We start from the raw sequence: 19338 nt of genomic DNA, 5'->3' as shown, positions 1-19338 counted from the left end.
AAATATATCAAAGGCATCCTGATAGGAAAGGAAGAAGTCAAGCTCTTAATGTTTTCAGATGATATAGTACTATATTTAGAAAACCTTAAAGGGGGCAGGTGAGGTGGTGCTCGAGGTAAGGTGTCTGCCTTGCAAGCACTAGCCAAGGAAGGACCGCGGTTCGATCCCCTGGTGTCCCATATGGTTCCCCAAGCCAGGGGCAATTTCTGAGCGCTTAGCCAGGAGTAACCCCTGAGCATCAAACGGGTGTGGCCCAAACAAACAAACAAACAAAAAAAACCAAAAAACCCCAGAAAACCCGACTTTACCAAAATTCTCCTAGAAACAATAGGTTTGTGTAGCAAAGTGGCAGGCTACAAAATTAACAACACATAAAAATCAACGAACTTTTTATATACTAATAATGATAGAGAAGAAATAGACATTAAAAAACAATATAATAAAATCAGAAACTCAAATACCTTGATGTCAATTTAACTAAAAGAGTAAAGGACTTATACAAAAAAAAAAAAACAAAAAAAAAAAAACAAAAACAACTACAAGACACTGCTTCACGAAATACAAGAGGACACAAGAAAATGGAGGCAAATATCCTGCTTATGGATTGAGAGGATCAACATTATTGGGCAGTACTCCCCAAAGCATTGTACAGGTTTTATGCAATACTTCTAAGAATACTCATGCCATTCTTTGAAGAAGTGGACCAAACACTGCTAAAATTTATTTGGAAGAACAAATGCCCTCAAATTGCTAAAGCAGCCCTTAGGAAAAAGATGGGAAGCATCACTTTTCCCAACTTTAGATTGTATTACAAAAAACAGTCATTAAAATAACATGGTATTGTATTAAGACAGACCCTCTGATCAATAAAATAGATTTAAGTATTCAGAAAATGAACCCCAAATATACAATCAATTAATCTTTGATAAAGATGTAGAAAATACAAAATGGAGCAAGGAAATCCTCTTCAACAAGTGGTGTCAGGAAAACTGGCCAACCAGATATAAAAATGTGAACTCAGACCTCTATCTAACACCATGAACAAAGGTCAAATCAAAATGGATTAAAGACCTTGATATCATATCTAAAACTATAAGGTATATAGAAGAAAACCTAGGCAAAACATTCCAGAAAATTGAGAATAAAAGCATCTTCAAGGAGGAAACATCACTGTTCAATCAGTGAAATCAGAGATAAACAAATGGGACTACATTAAATTGAAAAGATTCTGCACCTCAAAGGAAACAGTGACTAGGATACAAAGGTCATCCAAGGAATGGGAGAAACTATTCACCTAATACCCATCAGATAAGGGGATAATAGTGAAAATATACAAGGTACTGACAGAGCAAGAATAAATAAAACACCTATCCCCATCAAAAAATAGGGTGATTAAATAAAATAATTGAATATAAAACAGTCAGTTTAGGAGATATTGGTTTAAAAAGCAAAGAGTGAGAATGTCATACAATTAAATTCTATTTTGATTATTAATAGCACACTTTTATATGTTATATTATTTATAATAGGTTATATACATTATAAAAAGGATATAATTTTTACTTTAAAAATTAAAATTAAATTTAAAAATCGAGTAAGACCAAATTCTGATTACTTTATTACTCAGCTTTGCTTGTTTCAAAGAAAGAAATGAGTACTAACTTTATCAATGGATTAAAAAAAAGGCTTTTGTGGCTAATGAAGGGTTCCATTGCCTGCCTTCTGTTTGACACATATTCCCAACTGGCACAGTGAAGTACCATAGCCATCATTGCAGGCAGAATAATCATCCTCACCAGAAATTTGTGGTTACACAGTAAAGACAAATTATTTTTCTCAAAATATTTTTTCTCAAAATTCTTATATAAAATCTTCATGTTTAGGGTGTCTGCTTAGTATGTTGAGTTGAGAAATACAATTTTACCCAGAAGATAGACCTGCATCAGAGATGGAATATTGCTACCTGCTAAACATCTGCATTAGTTGTAAAACTGACATTTTGTATTATCATAATCTCACTAGGACCTACTTGCCATCCAGCAATTACACTCAGTTGACTACAGCACTGATGCGCTCATATTTATTCATGAAAGTACTTTGGGTTATATTGTCAACTTCTGCAATGAACAAATTGCTTTGACGTACTAAATAACTTTCAATCACAGACTGAGTTTAGAGTTTGCTTCTCACATCCACCCTTCTTCCACGCCTCCTTTTGTTGATTGCAGGAACATAATGTCCTACGGTACTGAATAAAATAAATTTATACGTTACCATATTGGATCAATTTCTAAAACACATGGGAAATTCATGTCCCTAGCCTCATTTTCCTTTCTTTAATGTTATTACTTAGTTCCTAGTTCTTATTAGAAATACTAACACTAGTCATTTATGAAGATAGCCTTTCAAATGTTATTTTTAAAATTAAGCTTTAAAAATCTACATATTAAAAGGCATATACAGTTTCACTGTACTTACTTATATCCTTCAGGAATACATTATAATTTCAAAGAGCTGAAAATGTGGTATGTATTAGAAATTTCACTTGTGATGCTTTGTCTGTTTGCTTTTGGGCCATACCTGGTGGTGCTCAGTGATTACTCCTGGCTCAGCAGTCAAATCAAATTGCTTGGGGGATCATATGGCTTGCCAGGGATAGACTGGATTGGCTACAGGCAAGGCAAATGCCATACTCACTTGTTATTGCTCCAGCCATTTTTTTTAAAAAAAATCAAATTATAACATAATTTATAGTGTGAATAGTAATGTAGTAATGTTCTCTTGGGAAAGGCTTATAAAATTAAGCTTTATAGTACAGTTGAGGGCATTTAAAGTCATGATGTTATTAATCTTTTCCTAGTCTTTGTTATTTTAATACTAAAGTCACTGTTTCCCAGTGTTAACATTTACATGTCATTTGCATTTACATATATTATTTTCATATTTCACTAAAATACGATAGTGCTCTAGAGTACATTTGTGGGAGGTACTACTAGTCCATTGGACACAGAAGTGTCTGAGCAAATGAGCCTAGGGCTGGATATAAAAGTGTTCCAATGTGAGGATGTTCTACAGCAAGGCAACATAGCCTTTCAGGATTACTTGAATAGCTGCCTGCAGCTATGACATTCATGATTTATCAGAACCTTTCTTAAAGTTAGAGATCTTTCTAGTGTGACTGTTTTTAGGATTTAATCACATAGGTAGAGGAGGCTGGAGACAGGAAGACTTGCTCGGGCTGAATAGTACTGGTTCTGAGAGCTGCTACTGCTGATCTGTGCTCTATACCTGCCATCCTCAGTGTCAGTATTGTGCTGGCTGGGTGAGAATTTATACTACCCCAACTTTTACAGAGGTTTCGCTGCTCAGATAGCAGCAGTGTAAACACAATTCTGTTCACTAAGAACAAGGGAAGAGCAGCAAAAAAGAAAAATGAAACTAAGAAATGCAACCACCAGTTTGTGATTAACCATGAATTACATGTATATTATAGTATTGAACAATGAGCAACAAAAGAGCAAGATAAAAGGCATAGACATGAAAAACACAACTACCCAATTTTGATTGACTACAAATTATAATTTCAAATATGGACTAAAAAACAGTTTGTTCCTCCATTGTTCTTTTGAAATGGCCTGCAGTTACTTTTGATTGCTACCTTTAGTGTGATACTCATTGCTTATTATGGGTTAATGCTTCCTAATACTCCTGGCAAGAAAAATTTGATTGTGTGAGCTCTCTTTTATGAAGGAATTTCAGAGGACTTTCTGTTAGAAAGAGGTAATACCATAAGGCACATTACACCATACAGATTCCTGACATTTTTATGGTCTTGCATTTGAGCGATGTCTTATTGCAGAGGAATATGGACATGCTGTACCTCATAAATTGTTTATTTATAATAACCAAGGTTCAATGTGAAGAGAATAAAATTTGGACAACTCCAGTCATAATTCATTTTGGGTTCACACCAAAGGACAGAGCTGTGAAGAAAGAGTTTCAGGGAACAAAGATTTTCTTGCCTCTTTCTGTTCTCATATAGTTAGGGATAGAGCCAAGAAATGGCCCCATGAACTGAAAATAATAAGATAAGCCATGAGAATAAGCCTGGCTTTTAAATGAGTGAGAAAAAAGTGCAAGGCTTTTCCCCCAAAATTAACAAGCTCATCAACAAGATTAAACTTCATTTTGTATGGTTCCTAAGGGAACTCATTTTCTTTAGGAAGCACTTTTTGTTGCCTAGTTTGGCAAAAAAAAGAAGGGTCATCATAGCCATCTATCTGCAGTTATGTAAGCTTCATCTATCCCTCTGGCCAAAAACAGACAAAATAAATTCCCTTTGGTCCTCTGATTATTATGATGTTGAATCTGACCAGTCTGTGATAAGAATGAGAATTTCTTGTCATGGCACTGAAGATGTATAGCCTTGCTTATTTTATCCTAGATTGTGAACCTCTAAATTTGTACATAGGAATAATGTTCTGACTATGGAGAAAGTTTACTAGGAATCTTACTACTGAAATAAAAAACCATCTAAGCTTTTATCTCAAATGAAGGATAATAAAGGTACTGGCAAAACTCATTCAGTAGAATTAAACAGGAATTACCTGAAAATTAACATTTTTTAATCTATGGCTGGAATATTTGTATACTTTTCTTGGATAGTAATCATGTATATTTTTTATAGATTAAATTGTCAAGAGAGACCACATCATTTCTCATTATAATAGGGCATTCTGAAGCATAAAAGGGGAGCTCTTAGGGACTAGGGGCTAAGCTCTTAGGGGCTAGAGCAGTGTACTAGAGCTAGTACAGTGGGTAGGGTGTTTGCTTGTATGCAACTAACCAGGGTTCAATCCTCCACATCCCATGTGGTTCCCAGGTCAGTGCCAGGAACAATTACTAAGTACAGAGCACTGCCAGGTAGGATCCTAAAAATAAAAACAACAAAAAATAATGATGCCAGGCCATCGTGGAGCATGACTGTCTCAGGAAAATGAGTCTGTAGTCATTGGGAGAGTCTCATGGATAAGTAGGCCATCATAAAATACTTTTTCATTCTATTAAAATATGTTAAAACATTGCTACAACTATATACATAGAAAAAATGAAAAAGAGGAGTAGATATAGTATAGGGCGGTGTGGAGAAGAGCAGTGAACCAGTACTAGAAATGTGTGCATAGGTCAACACAGGATAGGCTAGCATATACAGTACAGAGAAAATTCAATTTCTTTCTCTTATGACTACAAAGAAAATAAAAGTTCTTTCTGTTTCATGAGATTCTTGGGAAAAGGACAGCAAGGGAGATGTAAAACACACTCAGGATCCCACTCTGCAAAGTTGGATATTTACCTTTGTTTCCTTTTTTTTTTTTGGTATTTTTTTGGGCCACACCCATTTGATGCTCAGGGGTTAATTCTGGCTAAGCGCTCAGAAATTGCCCCTGACTTGGGGGGACCATATGGGACGCTGGGGGATTGAACCGCGGTCCTTCCTTGGCTAGTGCTTGCAAGGCAGACACCTTACCTCTAGCGCCAAATCACCAACCCCATGTTTCCTTTTTTTAAAAGGAGAAAGTAACAGGGAAAGCAAGAAGCCAATTATCAACAGAGGCTGTTATAAAAAAGGAAACTGTGACGTTCATCAGCAAATCTTTGGTTGGGTGGCTGTAGAGAGATTTTTGCTCATTTCTAAAAATTGCTGGTAATGACAGGTCATTGCTTAAATTTAACAAGAACCTTTATTGGCTAAAATTCCACTGGCAATATATTTTTGGGGCCTGGTCCTTCATTTAGGTGCACAGAATTTTTAGGCTTATAAGGGAATCAAATTTAAAAAATTTGCTTTGCACAGTTTTCCAATAAGGATTAATTAGATTTTTGTTAATTAAGAGGTATTTGACAGATGACATTCTCTTAATTAAATATCAAGTTTGCACACTGGATGATAAACTATTGTTTAAATGTCTCAATATATTTAAACTATTTTCTATATTTACCTCACAATTTCCCATGCTAAAGGACAAGGTGTGTTTATTTATTTTTTTGTACATGACCTAATATCATGGTAAACTTTGTCTAAGTTGAGAGTATTCCTTGTGAGTTTTCTCTTGTCGGCTGCCCTCCAGGGTTCCAGACACAGAATGAGAGCTTAGTGTGCTTTGTTGATTGATGGAGAACCAGGAGGTGCCTCCTCTGAACCCTTTGCCTATGGCTGGAACCCATTCTGCCTGCTTCCAGGGAGACTCTTCCTTATTTCTTATAAGAGTACTTTAGTGCTTTAGTGGCCACCTGAGGGGGACGAGAGAGAGAGAGAGAGAGAGAGAGAGAGAGAGAGAGAGAGAGAGAGAGACAGACAGACAGACAGACAGACAGACAGACAGAGAGACAGACAGACAGAGAGACAGACAGACAGAGAGACAGACAGACAGAGAGACAGACAGACAGACAGAGACAGAGAGACAGAGACACACACACAGAGAGAGAGAGAGAGAGAGAGAGAGAGAGAGAGAGAGAGAGAGAGAGAGAGAGAGAGAGAGAGAGAGAGAGAGAGAAATTTACCGGCCAGAGGGGGCTGAGGGATGCCTATAGACCTGGGTTTGAGAAAAAAGAGATAGAGGGATAGATAGATACAAAGCAGGCAGCATCTCGCTAATGCTTTATCCGACACCGCTGGGGACCTGCAGAAGCTGCTCTGGTTACTATCCTAGGCCCCACCCCCCAACTGTCTAAATTTTTTCTTTTTATACCTAGCATGATAGGGGGCGTTTCCAAGGGGCATGTCCAAGTCCAACTGCCATTACATCAACAGAGTACCACGTCATGCTTGGTTTCATGTGGCTCTAATATTTAATGGTTATCTCCATTTGTTTATAAATCACAGTATTTTCACCCCAGGAATACATCTTTATTAAGATGTCCTGTGCATGCACATTAAAATGTCAGCATAATCTAATTATGAGCCAAATGAGGCACAGCAGCATTTACATCACTTGATAAATTTCTATCATTTACAGGAGGCTGGTGACTTGAATCCAAATATTTTTTGACAGTTTTGCTATTACAAACATTCTGTAGCTCTGTACTGTGGAAACTTGTGGATAGTGAAACATTCTTTTATTGGGTTACTGCAACTTAGTTTTTAATGAGAATGCAAAAAGGAAAAAAGTCTCGCTGTAGCATGGATTGCAAGAAAATGTCCTTTAGACCTGAGTAAATGTTAAGAACTTATTTTAGATAGGCTTAGTTAGGATTGCCTTCCACATTTTCTCTGGTCTCACTGATTTTTAATCCAAAAGAAAGTTTAAGAACGCAAGTCTAAATGGTGTCTAGTCTAATTATTATGCATGCGATTCTGATGATAAGCAAAAAAGTGGTTCATAATAAAAATTAATATGGACTTTTTGCTTGCATACATTTGATGACTGTTGCATTAAGAAAAAACTATTAAAAAAGATAAATGACACATGAGACTTACCCCCCATTTTGTTAAAAATATTTTTTTGAATTGTTCTAAAATCTTAAATGAGAGAATGAGAAACATTTCAATTCTTAGAAACAGGAAATGCAGAGACAGTAAATGATTGCTTTGTTCTTTCAAGACACAGGTACGCCCATAGCAGACAAAACTGATCTGCTATCCAGAGCCTGGGGAAAGTAGCACGGGGCTTTTTTGGTTTCCTTAATCTTCAGATCTTCAGGGTAAAGCTTTTCTCACCTTGACATGATTTCTGTGTTTCATTCACACTCCATTTAGTGTTATGAAATAACATGATGGCAAAGTGAAGGATGGGAAAGAAAATGAGTTTATTCTCTTTTGGCTTCCTAAGAGTTGTGACCCTGAAAACATTACCATGACCTTAGAAACATTAGTGAGAGCTGGTGAAAACAAGAAGCGAGGACATGATTAGAGCAACGGCAGCCATGGGACATGGGGGCAGCTGATGGGGACAGAGCAGGGCCAGCTGGGGCATCTGGATGATGGTGTGTGGCTGCAGAAACAGAGGGGGTGAAGAGCTCCCAGAGGAAGACTGAAAAAGAGTTACAGAGGTCAAGGCAGATTGGTTTCTGCTATTTGTTATAGGTGAAGAGCAGAAAGGTAATAAACAGAAGTAGCCTGCGTTACAGGGAGATGATGAAGAAATGAAAAGTCTCTTAGGGTTGAAAAGGTCCCACATAAGGCCTGCTTAAAAATCCAAAAGTAGCAGACAGCATACAGAGAAGGCCTTTTAAAACGCAAACATTTCCTTTGTGCTGAACATCAAGTCTTTCATTGACCATGCAATGGCAAAATAATGGGAGAATGACTAATAAAGGGATAAAACAAGAGGACATGTTTCCTGATGCTACCTAAATATGATCAGATGCTTCAAGAAAGTAAGGATCTGAGGATATTCTAATCCTATAATGTCCTTTTCATTTTCCATCTTAGTGCTTTTGCATCTTGATCTCCACTTGCTCCACTTACTCTCATTTCCCCAGTTAACTTTGTGAAAACAGGATATATAACTCATTTTTGGTAACTCTAACTGTGCTGACAGTAAAGTGAATAAGTCAATAAATACTTGGCTATTGAAGCAGAAAAGGTATTAAGAGCTATGCGGAAATCTTTTCATTTTTCCAGTTTAATGAACGTTAATACGCTAAATTCCCTCTCTTATATAGACAGAAATGCCCACTTTGTTCTTACTCTGTCACAGCAAAGACATTCTAACTACACAATCCTATAAAGACATTTCAGTTGTTCATCTAGAAAAGGAAGAATGAATACAGTATCCTGACATAACTGATTGTTTGGAAAAAGGAGGTGGGGGATTTGTTTTAATAAAAATGATTTCCCAGTGGCCTGCTGTTCTAACTATTTTATCAACTTGGATGACTTTTACAAAGAGATGCAGAGAATGGGGGAAAGGTATATTATATGCTTTACCCCTGACCAGCTGGTTGCATAATTCTCGCCCCTAAGCCCATCAAAGAGTAAGCAGATTTGAGATCTTCAGAGACCACAGTCAATTTAAAAACTTCATGCTTTAGATGATAAAGCTGGATAAGACACTAGAGAACTTGGAGACAAAGGAAATTCAGCAGACTGTAAAATAGGAGCACCATAGACCATGTCCTTCTCACCAGAGTAGGCTTCTTAATCATTTACTTAGGCTTATATATTAACATATATATATTTCTTTCCTGGATTACATATTAGTATCATTAAGATTCATGTTTTCTAACATTCAGAAGATGATAGAAAGAGGCACCATGAATGTATATGCAATATTAAAATGGCTGTTTTCTAATATTTATAAAATGCAAGAAATAATTTTAGAAGGCCTTCACAAGGAATGACAAGAACACACACTATCTTTTATAACTGAATTTTTAAATGGGTGCCTTGCAATCAACAAGAATCAGAAAATTTGCATAGAAATGATTGGCACCTTGGTCTGTGCTACTTTTGAGACGATGTTCATAATGGAAGGCTTTAAGGGCCTGGCTAACTTTTACACAGGGGCCAAAATTATTTAAGTGTCTAAAAATAATCTAAGTATCACACTCAAGGTAGAATTAAGTATAAAAATCCAGACATTTCTTATTTCATGACTTAAAACTAGCAGCTTCCTTAGTTACTTATGTCCTCCAAAAATGTGCTTCTAGCTTTTCTCAAAGGCCTAGAACAACAAAACAACTATAAAGAATAAAAAGTTAAAAATTAAATCTAAAACGTATAAGCTATTTCTTTTAACAAAGAGTCAATTTTAATTTTATTAAAATTTTTTTGGTGGGTAGAGGACTTTGGGCCATACCCAGAGGTGCTCAGGATTTGTGCTTGGCTCTGTGCTCAATCATTACTCCTGGCTATGTTTAGGAGGTCATATATTGTGCCAAGGGTAGATTCAGGGTCTACTGCTACAAAGCAAGCACCTTAACCTCTACTATATCTTTCCAGTTGTTGACATTGTTTTTTAAATTTGTTTTACACTTTTTTTCTTACAAAAGCTGAGATCAGTTGGCTTTAATTTTTATACATTTTTTTTTTTTTGGTTTTTGGGCCACACCCGGTGATGCTCAGGGGTTACTCCTGGCTATGCGCTCAGAAGTAGCTCCTGGCTTGGGGGACCATATGGAACGCCGGGGGATCGAACCGTGGTCTGTCCTAGGCTAGCGCAGGCAAGGCAGGCACCTTACCTCTAGTGCCACCGCCTGGCCCCAATTTTGATACATTTTTTGTTTATCTGTTTTTTAGGTCACACCTGAATTCTCAGGGCTTATTCCTGGCTCTGTGCACAAGGATCACTGATGGCAGTACTCAATCCAAGGTTGGCCAGAGGTATGGCGGGCACTGTACCCACTGTGTTATCTCTCTAGTCCCTACTTTTGAGATACACTGTGAACCTCCAAGTATAAATATCATGTCAGAACATTTCAGCCTACTGTCATGACTTCTTTAATTATTATTAATGTACCCTTGTTTCATGTAGCTTTCACTTACGCCTACTTTCATAAATGGCTCTCGATTTCTCATAGAGCTCATAAGGGTCAGGCTTCCTTGGATCAAAGGCCTCAGTTGAGTCAGGAAACGAACTCCTGTGAAGGGCAGTTGGGAAGGGTAGGTTCTGTGGGATAACAGGAGCAGATAAACTTGTTTGAGGACTGCCTTGATTCTCCCATCGGTCCATTATCTGGAAAGACAGCAGAGAAAAATGACCAATGCTAAATTTTTCCTTGCAAATTACCTTGGCACAAAGCACAACCTTTACATTAAAGGGAAACTTTCTTGACTGGTAAACTTTTCTTCCATAAAACATTGAAAACATTGGTATAAGTGGCCTTGAGATAAAAGAATCTATTTTTATAAATAAGGAACTAAAGACCATTATCCCACAATTTGTACCTGACTTGTATACAAGCTCATGGATTTTGTCTACCAATAGCTGATAATTTTGAAAATCACTGTATCTGAGTTTATTTCCACCTGCAATATATATAAGTAAAATAATATGTATCTTGAGATAATTTATATGTAAGTGCCTAGGATTTAAGGGTAATATTCCTTGTCTACATGGCCCCAGTATATTACCTTTGTGCCAAAACATAAGATAAAGTAGTCTACATATATTTGTTTGACACCTATGAATACCTCAATAACTTCTTATTCTTAAATATTCAGTCACATACCTTATAATTCATAAGTAATTATACACCATTTAGGATTTATGAATTGTTCAGCCAGTTTTCTGGGAAGACTCATTTGCTGCTGATAGGACAATTTATTTCCTAAAATGCTGCTGCTAGCTATCATTCTACATTATAAAAGGTCTATAGAACACTTCCCAGTTTATTATGCTCTTTCATGTATGATCCTCTTTAACTATTGCCTGGTCTAGGAACGGAGTAAAGCAGAGACTAATATTCCTTTATAAAGAAGAAAGAAAGTATGTTGGAGCCCACTTACTTACATTGCTTGATTTCTGACACAAACTCTACTTTCCTTCTCTGTTTTGAATATACACATTGTATATAAAAGTTAGGTTAGGTTTCCCACAGTTCAAATTCTATATTAAGTGAGCTTGGAGCTCAGAGCTCAGAGTGCTGAAATCGTAGTAAAGGATGGTTCCTCATAATTCAGGTCCTGCTTACCTTTTTCATATTCTCTCATGGCATTCCTCTAATATCAAGGAGATATAAACTTACACATTAGCATGCTTTCTTTATTTTTCGTTTTACTTGCACTGTGTCACTCCTGGTACTCCTACTATGCCCTCAATCTCCATGTGATTCAACACATCCCATTATAATTATGAATCTATGATTGTCTATATCTCCTCACATAGATCATGTTGAGAATAGAACTGCAGGGGACATAATCTTTCTCATTGGGTTACTAACTTAGTAAGAGCTTGTGAATTTGAATTTGAATGAATGAACTTAGCAACAAAATATGATCAAGGGTTCTTTTAATTTTGGACCTGTTACTGGATCAGGGTTTATGCAAGGCATACATTCAAACAATGAGCTATGTTCCTGGCACCTATTCTACAATTTTTTTAGTATCCAATTTTGATACACATTATTTTGTGCTTGACAGGGTTATAATCTTTTTGTTCCCTATAGAACTGTTCTCTTATTTTCAGTTGGTAATATTTTAGTCAGTTCTCTGCCACCATACTGACCTACTAAAGGAATATTTTAAACACAGAGAGTTTGTGAGACACCATGTTTGTTGCACAACATGTATATCATGCCTCTGACTCTCTCACCTACTTCAGGCATGGCAAGCTTTGGAAGATCCAGATTCTAGAAAAGACATGGGATCCTAAACCTTAGTTTAATATTATTATTTCATAATATATTGTTGTGCCTCCCCATCCTTTAGATATATTAAACTTTTTTTTTTTTTTTTTTTTTGGTTTTTGGGCCACACCCGGTGGTGCTCAGGGGTTACTCCTGGCTGTCTGCTCAGAAATAGCTCCTGGCAGGCACAGGGGACCATATGGGACACCGGGATTCGAACCAACCACCTTTGGTCCTGGATAGGCTGCTTGCAAGGCAAACACCACTGTACTATCTCTCCGGGCCCAGATATATTAAACTTTTAAGACAAGTTATATTATTGGGAAGTGAGATTTGAATGGAGGTTATTAGGTCACAAGGGTGGAGTCCTCATGAATAGAATTAGTTCTTTTGTAATGGAAATACCAAAGACTATTTTGAATCCCTTCTGCTGGAAGATTATTCCTTAAAGGATGACTAACTATAAAGTGGGCTCTCACTCAATACCAAATATACTTATTTCTTGATTTTAGATTTCTCCAGTCTCCAGAACCATGATAAATTTCTGTTGTGTGCAATTCACTTAATGTAAAGTGTTTAGTTATAACAGTCCAAGGGAACTAAGCCAACAGACTTCTTTTTAATTTTACATATAAAATTAATAAAAATAAATGGAAATTAGTAAATAAAATTTCCACTGACAAAGATTTTACTTGACGAGAGGTTTGAGAGATAATACAGATGAATGGTAAAACCTTCATTTAGATACATTTTTTAAATTTTAAACATAATCTTTAGGAACACAGAAATCTAATAGCTGTCAATGATAATATTAGGTCAAAAGTAATAATCTAAAACTATACAGGGGTTATGCATTTTGTATATTGAGGGGCATAATGGGAAAATTTATTTAGAATTTTAGTTGATTCTGTGCTCAGTGGGTATTTTGCTCCAGGTTGATAAAAATATTTAAATATTTGTTTCATTTGACAGCAAAATTCATAATTCATTTAATAGAAAAATTCAAAATTCAAGAATTTCTTTGGTCATTTATTCTCAACATATTTTCCATGATTGGAAGTCATATTTGTGGCTAGAGGCATATTGTTTCTTATTTTTAACTTTAACTGACATTAGGCTTCATGTGGTTAGAGTTGATGATGTTCTTTTTCTGTTTCATAAGGTAACACAATAGAATCATACTCTGAAGAGCTATAGAATTCTTATAGAATTGTTATAGGGTTCCATCAAATTTCTGTTTCTTTCTCACATTGCCAGTGAGTTATTTGATGCTCCCTTAGGTCATATATATAATATGCATATACACATACTGTATATGTATATATTTTTATCTATAGTCACTTCAGGTGAAATATTAGTATTTAAAAAAATTCTTAAGAGTACAGAACACATAATGCTTTGGGCACTGTTTGGGAAAGTCCCTGTGACAGACTGACAAATTCTATAATTCCTGTAGCACAGAGATGGGGGAATCAGCTGAGGATACAGTCAATAGTTAGTAAAGCATAATCTTGTTTTGACATTCATCAACCTCCAGTCACTCTCTCTCTCTGTCAGGGTTTCATAAATGACTGTGGAATAGGAAATCATTATGATGGTGGTATGTCTGAAAAAGAAGACTCCCTGCCTTACATCCTCTCTCAACCCTAAACTGAGTTTTTCATCAGCTCTGACTCAAATGATGGAGATAACCATATGCCTCGGAACTGGTGGTCACCCTGTTTTGTGGAACTGGTGTGCCAATATGACAACACCTTTTAGATGATTTACTCTGTAAATTTCTTCCTACTTTCTTAGGTGACTTGGTATGAGTATTACAGGAAGTGACACAGGACTAGAGAAAGAGAGATCTCATTGAGTATAACATTTTCTATCCTAAGAATAGAATAGTCCTCTTTAAAGGAGAGAGTACATAAATCTATTTATGGTGGCATAAAATTATATATGTTTAAATAAACTTAAAATAAAGATGTACACTTCTCATAGTGATTATTTTAGAGGGTTTTGAGGAGCTTTCAGGGGTTGCACATATTTTTTTTTGCATATGGACCACACTCAGCAATGCTTAGGGCTTAAGAGTTTCTGGTGATCCTCAGGGTATTATATAGAGAGCTGGGGATTGTACCTGGGTCATCTGCATGAAAAGCAAGCACCTTAACCATTGTTCAATTTCTCTGGCCACAAGAAGTGTCTTTATTTTTAGAATTATAATTGTTTATATTCTTTTTTTAATTGTTTATATTTTTAAGTGCCACATGGAGAAACAGTATTAACAGCACATTTTAAACACATATATCCTAAGTTATTATACCATACTGTTTCATATCATTCTCAATCTAAAACTTTCTGAAAGATACAAGATACAAGATAACCTAACATTATTATACTTTTCTCAACATAGAACCTGGCAGTCCAAGCTTAAGCTTTTAGATCAATAAATGGGTGCAGGATCAATTATAAATTGAGTTCTTTGAAACCATTTTTGGAATTATTGAGTTTGGATGTAATTACTATAATGATAGCAAATGCTGCCATTATATCAAATGACATAATTGGTATAAATGTGGTACATACAGAGAAATCACTAGTTTGTATAATTGTAACATGATGAGGTCACAAGATTCCTTGTTAAATTTGATAAAGTGCATATAATCACAGAGAACAGATTCAACTTTCGCAGTAAAATAAAACTACTTAGATTTTGATCAAGATAAAATGTATTTCATTTCTAAGCATTTTAAAACACCCCCTTTCAAAAATCACATGCATAACTAAATGTTAAGTGAAAACAGGACTAGTTTTTTTCATATAATAGTCTCTGTGAATTATAGGAGCCCATTCATAAACAAGGATATGTTTAGTGAGAATGTCCCATAGCTCTAACAGCCTCTATCTTGCATCAACAGCTCTGGGTCCCTCAGCTTTCCCTGAGAGAAAATTGGAACTTGGGCCAATGGAGCTCAATAATTTACTTTCATATGTCCTGCAGCCATTTTTAAGATATTTCATTTAATTAAGGCAGTTATCGCCTTTTAAAAGTAAGCAAAATTACATTATCTACAAAATGAGAAAATAAACTAGTAAAATGAACCCACAGTAAAAGAAATAAGGACAGTACAAAGTTAACCCAGTAATTCCTTAGCCAGAGTAGGGGCTATTTTTGGCTTAGCTGCTTAAAAGAGAGGAATGGAAAGAAATCTGTGGAAGTTGTGAATCTTTGACGGTTGCTTGTTTTTTTACGTATATATAATATATAGACACATATATAATATATGTACATATATATTATTTAAAAACTTGAATTTCTTTACTATTTTTTTTCTAGTTTAAACTTTACAGTTAGGTAGGAGTTGTCTAACATATATAATATAGAATCTCAGAAAGCCTGTCCTAGTTCTTGGGACTTGGGTGATTACTACTTTAACTTAATGACAAATAAGACAGTGTTTATCTTTGAAACCAACTTGGTTAACCTGGCCTCATAAACAGCCATGGCAAAAATGAGCAGTATTTAAAGATGATTTAGAAATACACTTTGACTGATGGCCAAGTTTGATGGAAAACACACACACACATACACACCACACACATATGCAAAAGCACACTTAGCTCTGTAGAAGGTTAAATGTAAAGATAAAAATACAGATAAAACTGAAATCAAATGGACCATATTAAGTTGTAGATCTATTATTTTCATTGCTCTAAAATTTCACATTATAAAGACTAGTATTTCTAACAAGGAAAAGTCAAAAGGTCTTTAAAAACTTTTTTAGTACACTATGCTGAGTAATGTCAATACTCAATCCATAATATATATTTATACAAAGATAGAATTATATTTGTGTGAAAGTAAGATGAGGTTTTGCATTAAGAATGCAAGTATAAGAAAAAGGGACATTTGTTCTTTTAACATCACAGATTCTCAGATGAAGGAAGATTCAAAATCTTGAGGAGATTTTGAAGGAACCCAATAAACTCTTAGTTAATGGGATTGCAATATAATTAACAATAAGGAAAAAAGCAATATAATTCCAACTTACAGGCTTTGGAGTTTTCCATGGAGAAAAGAAACCTGTAATAAAAAAAAAAGAATATTTGAACCTTGTAAACATAGCCCTCTTCCATGTCTGGATGGTATGATAATTGCAAGCTATCATTCAACTAGTTAATAAAAAAAATAAAAACAGAAACACAAAATTCTTCCTGGATGTACAGTTTCTTCAAGAAGCCCCAATTATCTCATAGAAATTAAAGCAAAGATTCTAGGAATATTTCCTATTTGGCAACAGAGAATTTTGAATTGCAGAGAAGGTGAATAACTACAGAAAAATATCAATTGCTTTTATAAGACTAAGACTGTGACATTCTTAGGAATTTATGTTGGAACCATTTTAGCTAGAGAAAATAAACATATTGGTAGATATTTTAATTCCTAAAGGTAAATACTTTCTCTAAGTGGGAAAAATTCTACATTCTATGGTTAAAATCAATCAACAAGCCTACATCAGTTCTAAATGAATGAAATTACATTATTAATCAAATTCTGTTGTAGCTTTTTATTTGACTGCTCTTTCATTTCCACCGTCTCTGGGGCAGACACCAAGTTTATTAATCTTCTATTTTGGTATCAGCACAATGTTTTGCATGGAGAAGTTTAAAATGTTTTCTTATTGAATAAATCATGCTTCATCAAATCATTTAAGAAATATTTTGAACTTTCTGTTATTTAAAATGGTATGATCATTGTACTAATTCTGTTGTGATACGACTGTTAAAAGACTTTAAAGGATAGATGATTTTTTTTCTCTTTTCTTGTTTCATTATTTGGAATCACTAAAAATAAAAAGTATACAGAAGGGCGGAAGAGATTGTACAAAGATTAAGGAGCTAGCCTTGCTTGTAGTCAACCCTGGTTCAAATCATTGCATTCTATATAGTCCCCTGAATATTGCAAAGAGCAATAATCCAGAGCACAGAGCCAGGAGTGAGTCTGGGCACTACTCAGATATTTAAAAAAAAGTTTAATAATAATGGGGTGAGAGAGGGAAAGAGTTGCAATATACTGGCTCCAGTGAAACAAAACACACTCTAGAAACAAAATTAATTCCTTTCATATCCTAATTTCCTTTTTCTATAAATTTTATTCATTTTTATTTTAGTCATAGCATAAGTGAAATACTAAACATCTCTACATACTCTTTATCACGTTTTAATCTAAGACTCAACAATGGATCTGCTTCACAGCTGCATGATAGAAAATTCTTGAAAAAACTCTTGAAAAAACAAAACAAAACAAAACAAGAAACAAACCTATGACTCTTGCATTGAAAGAAATACAAGCCAAGTCAGTGAAATCCACAGGTAACTGATATGAAAATTCTGTGCCACACTCAGGCGGTTGCTGAGCCCAGTCCCAGTCCTACCAAACCCAGGAAACTGCACCCATCCCTTACAGTTACTGCCATCAAACAATTCAACTTCATTGTCGCACGACTCAGCTGCAGAGAAAATGAACCACCTAAATTTTTAGGTACTGTGGTTTGTGGGCTGGAAATTCCAGGATCTTTTTGGAATAGGGGTGAGCAGCTTTCTCCCACCTCCCTGCAACCACACCCACATCGCACAGCCTCCATTCAGGGGTCTCAAACTCGTGGCCCGTTTGCGGCCTTCCATACGACATTTTGTGGCTCGGCCCTAGAGGAATCTTTTTTTTTTATTTTGTTTTGGAATAGGGGTGAGCAGCTTTCTCCCACCTCCCTGCAACCACACCCACATCGCACAGCCTCCATTCAGGGGTCTCAAACTCGTGGCCCGCGGACCGTTTGCGGCCTTCCGTACGACATTTTGTGGCTCGGCCCTAGAGGAATCTTTTTTTTTTTATTTTGTTTTGTTTTAGTTGTTTGGGTCACACCCCCCAATGTTCAAGGCTTACTACTAACTTTGCACTCAAGGATCACCCCAACTTTGCCTCTTGCGGCCCCCCAGGTAAATTGAGCTTGAGACCCCTGATAGTGGCCCAGTGTTACAGCCTAGTGACTAATCTCAGAAGAGACACAAGTCAAGCTACTGAAACTCAGGAGTATATTGGTCTTCATGCTGAAAACACTGAGCACCCTTGAAATGTAGGGTGGGCTGAGACTCGTCATAGTTCTACAGATCTTGTAATTCTTGGAGCACGTGGCTGTGTATTCTGCCACGAAACATTTCCAAATTCCAGAACACTAACAGCCCAGTAACGCAGAAGCACACTAAATCAGATGTAGCATTGAAGCCAACTAAACTCAATAATGGAAACAGTAACACAAAAGGCTCAGCTAGCAAGAAACAATTTAGTAAACTCTCAGACAATGACTTTAATGATCCTCATTGAGAGATATAATAATTTTCTCAAATTTCTTTTACTGAAGAATGCTTTGATAACTCCATTAGCTATTTTGTTGTAACAAGCAATATAACATTTTTATTTTGTGGTTGCTAAGGGGACTAGCAAGGGTGGTGGGTGGAAAATTGGGGACAAGGGTGGAGGGAAGGTCACACTAGTGGTGGGATTGGAACTGGAACATTAAATGCCCCAAATAACTGCATCATGAACAGCTTTGTAAACCATATAGTGTTAAAATAAATTTAAAAGATAACATTTAAAAAGTTAAAAATAAATGAATAAATCTGAAGCTTGTACAAAATAGTAGATGCAATCTATAACCCATATATAGAAAATGTCTATAGAAAATTAGATCGCATGTTTAATAATTTAAATATAACTTAAATTTAAGTATAACTACTAACTGTGCCTCAATACTGTAAATGACTGTAAACTGATGATTTTATGAAAGGATGAAAGTTTGTGAACCACCATATTTCTCTTTGGAACCCAGAATTAAATTTAATACTCAAGAACAATAACAATTTTACCTAGAAATATGTATATATTTTGCTTGTTTCTTTTTTTGTTTTGTTTTGTTTTGCTTGTTTTGGGGCCACATCCAGCAGTGCCCAGGGCTTACTCCTGGCTCTGTACTCAGAAATGACTCCTGGCAGGTTTAGGGGACC

The 19338-nt window shown here is 35.7% G+C and overlaps 1 protein-coding gene across 2 annotated transcripts in view; it reads right to left on the bottom strand.

Annotated features, from left to right (window-relative positions):
• The window catches only part of MAGI2 (membrane associated guanylate kinase, WW and PDZ domain containing 2), a 1487205-nt gene that overhangs the window by 128938 nt on the left and 1338929 nt on the right, over nt 1-19338 (bottom strand). For both annotated transcript variants that reach the window (XM_049783101.1, XM_049783109.1), the window contains 2 exons: nt 16329-16360; nt 10487-10676 (listed from right to left, as the gene is read on the bottom strand). In XM_049783101.1, the coding sequence (XP_049639058.1) occupies nt 10487-10676; nt 16329-16360 (222 nt within the window). The remainder of the gene's footprint in view (nt 1-10486; nt 10677-16328; nt 16361-19338) is intronic.

The sequence above is a fragment of the Suncus etruscus genome, chromosome 1, assembly GCF_024139225.1.
Source record: "Suncus etruscus isolate mSunEtr1 chromosome 1, mSunEtr1.pri.cur, whole genome shotgun sequence".
Taxonomy (NCBI): Eukaryota; Metazoa; Chordata; class Mammalia; order Eulipotyphla; family Soricidae; genus Suncus; species Suncus etruscus.
Note: the sequence above shows the minus strand (reverse complement) of the source record. Positions and strands in the feature narration are given on the sequence as shown.